Below are 9,514 nucleotides of genomic sequence, written 5' to 3'. Positions count from 1 at the left end.
TGTTTTTTAAGCTCCATCCCGTTTCTCCTTATGGAAATCTTTTGGTCTGTTGCAGCACGTTTAGGTATGTACTATACTACTTATTAAGGTTTCATACATATAATCCAGATCCCTAAATAACATGAAACTTGGTTTTGCAGAAGCTTAACCAATTTCAACGCACTCCTCCATACTTTGACTAGACTCATGAAATGTAAAGAAATACCACTGTCATTGTATATTTGTAACTGAGAGCTCATAATACGATTTAAAAGCGTTCAAGCTGTTTTCTTACCTGCCGTGAGCCTCTTGGATTGGTTCCAGCACTAACACCTTACACTCTCTCTTGGCTATTTTGTCCAGTGAGATGAGGGCGTGGTCGGGGGGCGGGGGCAGGCCTCTGCCAATCCGAGGTCCTACGGGAGGGGTGGCGGCCCGGTGCACCATCACGCTGCCTGACCTGGAGCCAGCGGATATTAAGACAGGAAAGTGTAGGTCTGTCTGTAAATGTCTGCATAATGTTTGTGTGGTAACATCATTTACACAAACACGGCTGGCGGACATCCTGCGTACCTGACGTGGTTTGACCTGGACGGCTGCTGGTGGGAGAAGCTCTGAGATCGGCCCAGGCCGTGTCTGTCCAGCAGCTCTCTGGCTGCGGGGCCGGATGATGGTGATGGCGATGGAGAGTTCCTCATCGGGGACAGAGGCTCCACGGGGGGAGTGGACACCGAGGTCATGAACTGGAGCTTCAGTTTCATGTGCTGGCTCAACTACGGTGGTGGAGGATAGGCGAGACGGGAGAGTCACTGTGTTTATTTTTGTCAGTTAACTGATTACCGTTTGAATTCATCGGAAGAACCACGCATTACCTCAAAGAGTCCAGTCCTGAGGATCTGGAAGGCCACGGTGAAGGAGAGGGTGGAGCCCTTCCTACACTGTCCCAGGTTGTTATGGGGAGAGTGGCACACCACTGCCGGGTGGGCCCTGTGATGCTGCTGGCCTCCTCTCTCAGCTGATGAACGGATGGATGGATGGAGTTAGGGAACAGGTGATGGGGGAGAGGAGGGAGAAAGAAAGTGGAAGTAGATTAAGATAGGAAACCAGATGAGTCAAAGGAAGCTCTGCTACTTTTCACGAACACTTGCTGAATCAGCGGCAGTCTGTTCATGCCACATTATAGAGAGGAAAAGTCCCGCCCCTTCCGGTGGACCACCATGGGACCTTACTTCGTAAAAATATATATACGTACGTCAACGGCGAGAAACAATTAACTTTTTGATCCTGTTTGAATTTTGACATGAATTGCATTGTTTGTTAATGTAAAAGATAATTTAGCACATCAAGAACGTTGCGTTTTGTTGTAAGACTGTCGAAGTATAAGACACGTAATTAGAAAGACGACACACCCAACGTAGCAAATATGACGTCTCTCTCAGAAGCTGCGATGCCTGTGTGTTTCATACCGGGTGATGAAAAGAGTTGCCGGATAAAACACATCAGGTAAGAAAACGTTACATTTGTACATGGATATAGCTAAGTTAGCTAGCTAGCTAGCTAGCTAGCAAGCTAAGGTAACAGTCGCGTTGGTGACTCCCAAATATGGCCATATGTTGGTCATCGGATGAGATTTTTGGCTTCCTCCATTTTCACACATAAATCACTCAGCACTTCTTGTGGGAAATATTCACTTAAAAATACAAAGACGTCGCTCAGTGTACGGCCACCAATGGTGGGTGCTAATGGCTGCAATTATCACCGAGGTATGGTTGAAAATTAAAATTGACACTCCGGATGTGGTGAAAATTAAAGCAGCAAAAAAATAATCATCAAAAAAAGTAAAATCATCCCACCTCCACCAGAGGAATAAATCCAGATGGAAAGGGGCTTTAGTTTAGAGCAGCGGTTCCCAAACTTTTTAGTTTTACATCTTCTACATCCCGACCGGGTTCGAGCACCCCCCCCCCCCTTAATAAAAAAAACAATAAAAACAACAGAGCCCATTTACAGCCGCATAAAAATCTGACCAATGAGAGAACAGTTTGCTCGCGCGTGGCGTTAGTTTACAACATTTAGTCCGCTGTTAAATGTTGCAGTGTGAACACAAACCGAACAAAGGAGCAACTGCAACAAAGCAAACGAACTGAAGGTGTGAAAACGCCCTGAAACACTGCAACAAAGTTTCAATAACTTTCAGTGAAGGCGTCACTTTTAAAGAGCAATACGGATGCGAGGACACACGCACAGGCTCAGAGGCAGATTATCACATTTAATTTACAATTGATGACCGACTAATGTAGCCAGGATGTCTTCGGACAAAGCATCGATGCGGCGCGACACAGTGTTGTTGGACACCGGGATCATGTCCAACTTTTTTGCTTCTTTCTCCCCAATCATACATTCCACCATCTCTCTGGCAGATGGCAAGCTCACGTCTTCAGTGATTGTGTGCGGTAGCCCCTTTCTCGCTATTCTGTAACCAGATATGAAGCCCGTAGTGCGTCATTTATAGACCAACACATGAATGAGACTGCAGTTGTTTTTGGCTGTTTTGTAACTCCTCCAATTTCGATATAAACAATGTAAGGGGCTTTTGACTTGCACTGGCATGCTTGGTGTTCAGGTGGTGACGTAAATAAGAGCTTCAGACTGTTAGCCAGAACCTCACTGCACACCACGCACTGTGGCTTTGGGCAATCTGCGTTGCCAATCCAAGTGAAGCCCAGACACAGATACTTTTCATCATATTTCCTCTTTTTTTTCCCAGTCTGATGCTCACTCTCGTTTCCTCTTTTTTCACCTTGACTCCGCGATGGGCCGATGTGCTCACGATTTGGCTGTGCTATCCCTTCCTCCTTTTCGGTCTCCTCTGTCTCATCTTCCTCTGACTCTGGCTCGATTTCTTCTCCCGGTCTCTCCCCAACGCACCTCTCCGTTCCCCTCGCCTCCGATTCCTCTCTCTCTCTCTGTCCCTCTCCTCTTTTACCACTGATAGCTTCAGATGTCCCACCTGACAGTTTCCCCGATTTCAGCCAGTTTAGCAAATTTAAATTCATGTTGCTGAATGCATGAAGTTCGCTGTTAGCTGACGCTAGCTGCACAAGCTAGGCTGGCTAGTGTGTACACTGGCGGCAGGCGGCAAGACTGCCGGAAGGAGCTCAAGTGCATTTATTAAATTGTACGTTTTTAATTTTAAATCTTACAAAGGGGATTTTTATAATTCATGTTTTTATTTGTGAAAAATCCCACTTTTTAAATTAAAATTAATTTTTTTTTAAATATTTAATATTATTACACCATCAGACGCCATTACACTTTTCCTCTCGCGCACCCCCTAGAGGCAGCTCGCGCACCCCCAGGGGTGCGCGCACCCCACTTTGGGAATCCCTGGTGTAGAGTGTTAGCATGCTAATATTTGCTAATGAGCACGAAACAGCTATGACTGAAGGGCAGTTTTGCAGGTATGTGGCTATAAACCAAAAGATTCAAATATTTGGAACAAATGTATCATTATGAACCCAAGGTTGAATATCCGTCCCTCTCCCTCTGCGCTTTGTCTGTGTGCCGGCGTGGTCTCCCGGCTCTTCTCATCGAACTCACCTGTCCGCAATCGGCTCGTCGAGCTCAGCTGCTTCTCACGAGCTCACCAACATGCAGTATATCTACCAGCAGCAACCTGTCCGCGTCCTCCACTGCTCGTAACGCACTCAAATGCAGATGTATAAGAGCTCCTGTTTTTTTAAAGCACAATATATGATGGCGTCATTTTTTGACTCTCAATCATATTTTCTGATGATGTCGTCGCACAGTTTGTGCCGGAGAGTGACACAAAATCACTCAATCCCAAGAAAACGTAATGAGCTGAATTGTTTCTGCACAGTAAAACTAAAAAAGCTGGCTGGGACCGTGTGACGGTAAAGTCTGCTACTCACCATCCGAATTCCAGACCAGACGGACGGCCAGGAAGTCCTGCAAGTTGTTGAGCAGGGTGTATTTCACCCAGAAGTGCTCCAGAGGCCTGACCGCGCGGGGACAGGAAGCGGTCATCACCAGCAGAGGACGGTCCAAGCGGATACTGGGCAACAAGTAACAACTGGAGATGTATCTGGAGGGAGAGCAAACATTTTGACTGGTCACAGCAGGAAAAGCACAGGTGGAACAAATACTGTTAACAGCATTTTGTTTTGAATCACTTCCACCTGTACAGTTCCTGCTCAGACATCTACATTCTCCTACATTCCAAATGTTGAACAGATGAGGAGCAGTTACCTTGTTAAAGGCAGTGTTGGAGTGTACCACTGTAACACGGCCACCAACTGGACTTCCAAACCCTACAGACACACATATGTACGATAAATGTATTAGGACACATGATGAACTAAATCCAACAAAAACACATCAGACACACTGTCATCAACATGATCACACACACTCCCACATACACCGTCCTGCTGACACACGTACTCACTAAAGCACAAAATGTGGATTGAAAAACAATAACCAGCCTTTTTTTTGGAAATGACTTTGGGGAAAGTTGGTTGAAGCAACCTTTAAATTAATTTGAAGCATTGTGAAGTCCCAAAAGACAATAATACAAAACCCCAACTATCATCGACCTAAAACAAATACACTGCCAGAGGCAGATTACTTATTATTATTTAAAAAAAACTGTTCCGTTTTCATTATTACGCCGACAATCTGTTGCCTGCTTTTAATTTACTTAATGTTTTCACTGTATAAACTTCTGGGAGCAACAGCTTAACTTAGGAAGCTATGGCCGCTGTGCAGCGTCAGGTCGATCAGGTAAAACAAAAGGAGCCCGTATTCTACATTTGTTCGGTCAGTGTGAGACAGTCTGAAATGTATCAAGACAAAACCTGTCTCACACAACTCAAACCCGCCATTAATGCCCTATGACTGGTAAAGTGATCGTTGACCTGAGGGAAGCGGCCTCCACGCTGCCTTCTCACCTCGCTGGAGTCCTCCTCCGCTTTGTCTTGTAGCTGCAGCTGGAACAGGAAGTTGTGCTCCTCCAGGGCGCCGAGCATGCTGGGTAAGCGCGACGACTCGCCGTCCATCCGGTAGAACGACGCCACGGTGACCTCGGCGGATTGGTGGCTTTAGGGGGAAGTGGAAACAAAAGAAGTATTTGTTTGGAGACCAAACACACTTCCTGATTCGACCACATACAGCACGTGAATGTGAAGGTGTGGTGCGCTGCTCTAGCATGACAGGAGGCTACTGCAGAGCTAATGTAAGCATGCTAGTGTTTGCTAACTAGCTCTAAACACAGCTGAGGCTGATGGGAATGTCATTTGTTTTTTGGTCACAAACCAAAGTATTGAACAACTTGAAACCCTCTTTGATGTTTCGCTCCACCAGCCACACTGAGAACAAATACAACCAATGTCACCTGCTGTGGAGAAACAAAAGGTTGTGCAAATTATTAGCCAGAAAACAAAGCTTGTGATGCAATCAAATGGAAGATTGTACAGCTCAGAGTTTCCAGTCAGCTGCTCGCATCTAATCGTCACTCGATAATACAAGATAGAGCCTCGAGTGAAAGCAGACTGGGTTGTACTCCAGCCCCCAATGACGCAACTAAATTCCTGGCTTACAGTTAGATAGCCCAATATCACAAATCACACATTTGCCTCAAGGAGCCTGTTCAGCAATCTGTACAGCATTCACCCTCTGTCCTTAGATTGCGGTGTTAGATTCCGTATCATTCAGATAAGGACAAACTCCCTGCTTATGGACCGATGGTTTTATCGGAGAGTATACATTAAGAGCTTACCAGACATCGTCGACTACGAGAACGGAGCCGTCTGGCATCATGGGGAGGTAGGACGAGTTATAGTTAGGAAGGATCTTCACATCTCTGACACACAGCTCATCCTGAGAGCAGCAGTTCAACACTGAGGAGAGACAAGAGGGGGGGAGAGACATTGGCAAAACTCAAGGAGTGTATGTTTTAAGATCTGTGTGTGTGTACTGATGGTCTACCTTTGAGGACAGTCAGGTGTTTCCCAGAGACGGCCATGTGCTGACATTGGACACTCGGAGGTGGAAGAACATTGAGGATGGTGCTGACTGGGAACAGAAACAGGACACAGTCACAGTGGTTAAAACCCGGCACATCGCTACAGGTGTTAAAAATGAGGCCATTCTTAGATTAAAAGTGGTACATTTATTCAAAAAAACTCACAAATCTATGTGGAAAAAAACATATTATAAAGTCATACATTGGCGGGGGAAAAAATCTGAAAAGTGTTTCACATGGCATCACTTTGCTAGGTTGAATCAACTCGTCACACCACGGGCGCCGCCGCTGGCCGTGTGTCATGTCTGCCGTTGAGAGAAACAGAGAACGTGTACCCTGCGTCCTGAAGGTGCTGAGGTCCTTCCTGAAGGTGTGCATCGGGCTCCGGAGCTGCAGAAGAGTCAGGTAGCCGTGTTCCCTCACCTCCACCTTCTCCTCCTCCTCCTGGCTCCACACGGTCACTACGATCTGACAGCACAGAGGGGCAGAAAGTTTAGGCGATGTTTTTGTCTTCCTGATAGGTTGTTACTCCAACATGGATGGTTTCAAACAGGTCTGAAGTGCAACTTTACCCCCGACAGCCGAACACAACCAGAGACACCAGAGGAATAGTTACCACAAACGGAACATTGACAAACATGTGGTCCAACCCTGTGTTTGTATGCAGATGTGTCTGACCTTGGTTTTCAGTGTGTTGACCGGCAGCTTGTCCAAAGAGACGGTGAGACTGAAGATAACCTGGTCCTCCAGCACCAGAGCAGACTGCAGGAGGACACGATGTTGAGAGATTAAAGACAGAGAGTTGGTTTTGGTGACGACATGTGGAATAGATCAGCAAACAGATCGTTGACAAGAAAGTCTAACAGGGCGCGTCTGTAAGATGACTAAAAGAAGTGTCCAATTCCCATTCCAGTTTTCCGAGAGTCAAAGGGTCTTCAAATGTCATTGTGAAGTCACCCATTGGTTTGAAAACAGCAGTTTTGAAGCCTTGAGATTGTCGCATTGACCATCTTGAAATGCAGCCATTGCCATCTTGGGTTTTTACAACCAATGAACAGACGTTACCATATTTGGACGGCGGAGGAGTGACGTAGGGACGCTCTATACGGCAGCAACCTGTCAATCACAGTAGCCCGCCCTTAAGCGTCCCGTGCTTTATGGTCTGTTTGACTCTAAATGGACCATAATTCACTAAATGAACATCATGCTGTATTGAAGAAGACTTGAAACTAGAGATTGAGACCATAAACTCATGTTTACAATGTTTACTGAGGGAATAAATCAAGACAGAAGTAGAGTCATTTTCTCATAGACTTCTATACAATCTGACTTTGTTTGCAACCAGCGCACCCCCTATCAATCCACTATCAAAATTGTCGCCAATTTACTTTCTGTTGGTCAACTAGTTCAGCTCTTCTGTAACGTTATGTCATTATTATTCAGCATTTTAGTCATTTAGTTAGGAGAGCATTTTTAGAGCTGGTATAATTAAAGCCCCTGAAGACCTGACCTGGTCTGGACACATCTGGAGCACAAGCGCCACTGCACAGATCAGGCAGTGACGCAGGCAGAGGCTGCTCAAATCAAACAGCAGAATGCAGGTGAGTGGAGATAGGAAGTGTATGAATGGCTGTGGTTTGGTTTCCCCCACCTCCAGAAATAGATAGTTACTTCCTGTTTCACTGAAGGCAGGTCAATACAATAAGAGGTGATGGCAGTGAGTTTTAAAGGTTATCCAAAATGTCCTCCAAGTCATTTACAAGTCGTTGTTCACCTTTAATACGGACTTTAAATGGTAAATACAGTGAAGAGCACCCTTACCTAATACCTTAACCACTCGTACATTTTCCGTCTTACCTTCACCGGTTCCCTCCCAGACTGTCGCCCACCACCGGCCGAGCTGTTGTGAATGAGATGCGGGCTGCACTGTGTGAAAGTCCGGCTGCTCTCCGGTGTTTCTCCTCCAGACTCTCCGGGCTCCTCTTCCTCTCCCTCCTCGCTGCTGGTGCTCTGGCGGTCCGGCTGGTACTCGCCGCCGGGTCTCTGCTCGCGCCTCTCGGCGACGCAAGCGCTCGCCAGAGCGGACAGAGAGCCCGCGAGCTCCTTCCAAGGTAAAACACCGGAGCTGTCATCCCTCCTCCCCGGCGTGTTCCAGGACCGCAGGACCAGCAGAAACTGGACGACCTCCCCGAGGTAGACGTGGTTTCGCCGCGGAAGAGTCGCGTAGTCCGCCGGGTCTGACAGACTCGATATCGGAGCGGCAGGGAAATACATGAAATACTCGCATTGTGATTCCATCACCGCAACTGTAACGTAACTATGCTGTTTACCATCTGCTGCGGTGTAAACAGCACGAGGCTGAAGTGCCACGGTATGTTCATATATAATGAAAAACACCGTATGCCAGTTTTAAATAAAACTGTCTAGCTAAAACTGTCCAACACTTTTACTACCGTAAACAACAGGATTAAAGTAATCCCGAAGTCATTGATAGCCATCTTCGCCGTTGAGCTTCCGTAGCAATACAAACAAACAGGGCGGCTAATCGAAAACAATATTTTTCCAGACCACACTAATCAATCACCAGACGACAGAACACAGAGCCGAGCCGCAATTAACCAACAAAAGAAGTGAGCACAGTGAATGTAAAACACAACTAAACCATTAATAAACAAAAATACACCGATTATATAAGACATCACAGATGAAAAAAGATCGCAAATACAGTCAGACTGGCTTCAAAGTGGCATTGTGATATTACCAGTGGTGGAATTAGAACTCTATTCTTGAGCAAAAGTAGTAATATTACAATGCTTAAAAGAGAACAAGTCCAGAATTCAAAATATGTAATTATAACATATTAGTATAATTGGCTAAATTCAGCAATTCCTTACCCTGTGATCACATTGTTGTCGTCAATTAAAAAGAAAACCCAACATATGATACATTTCTGAATTCCTTATTTTTTTAGCTGACTCAAAACTATTTTCAAGGGATGTGTTGGGTTATTTGGGACACACAATTTCATTAGCCGGCTCCTACATTGTTTTCAACCATAGTGACATATTTCAAATAATATTTTAAACTGCTTGTTTTTCTTAACCATCAATATATGTCGAAAGTTGCTTGTTATTATGAAGCCATATCGAGATGTGCTTTTCCACTCTCCTTTCCACTCTCTCCCTCGATCTGGCTTAGCTTAACACGCTAGCTATTTGAAGTTCATTCATAAACATCAGTGTAGTAGGGTAAACAAAAAAAAAAGTATTTTCCTCTGAGAATAAATTTAAAGAATAAAGTCACATGTGTAGGCCCCGACAAAATCAAGGAGATGTTAGTGGAGTCAAAGAATTTTTGCTTTTATTCAGTACAAGAGAAAGGAAAAAAAGAGCGTGATCTAGCACAAATTTCACCCCCAAATAAAAAACAAAAAAATAAAACATTTTCAAGTAAGATCCAAAGTCCGAAGTACACCGTTGCTTTCTGAATGAA

The 9,514-nt window shown here is 45.3% G+C and overlaps 1 protein-coding gene across 1 annotated transcript; it reads right to left on the bottom strand.

Moving 5' to 3' along the window:
- Positions 1–270: 270 nt before the first annotated feature.
- trappc14 (trafficking protein particle complex subunit 14) lies at positions 271–8,320 on the bottom strand (the record flags this gene model as incomplete). Its single annotated transcript, XM_079295426.1, has 11 exons — positions 271–439; positions 553–752; positions 852–994; positions 3,912–4,084; positions 4,249–4,310; positions 4,950–5,097; positions 5,777–5,897; positions 5,986–6,072; positions 6,358–6,490; positions 6,701–6,784; positions 7,880–8,320. The coding sequence occupies 11 exons, from the start codon at positions 8,318–8,320 to the stop codon at positions 271–273; spliced, it is 1,761 nt and encodes a 586-aa protein (XP_079151552.1).
- Between the last annotated feature and the right edge of the window lie 1,194 nt (positions 8,321–9,514).

Source organism: Melanostigma gelatinosum (assembly GCF_949748355.1).
Source record: "Melanostigma gelatinosum genome assembly, chromosome: 23".
Lineage (NCBI taxonomy): Eukaryota > Metazoa > Chordata > Actinopteri > Perciformes > Zoarcidae > Melanostigma > Melanostigma gelatinosum.
The sequence above is the reverse complement of the archived record's forward strand: the minus strand, read 5'-3'. Positions and strand labels throughout refer to the sequence as shown.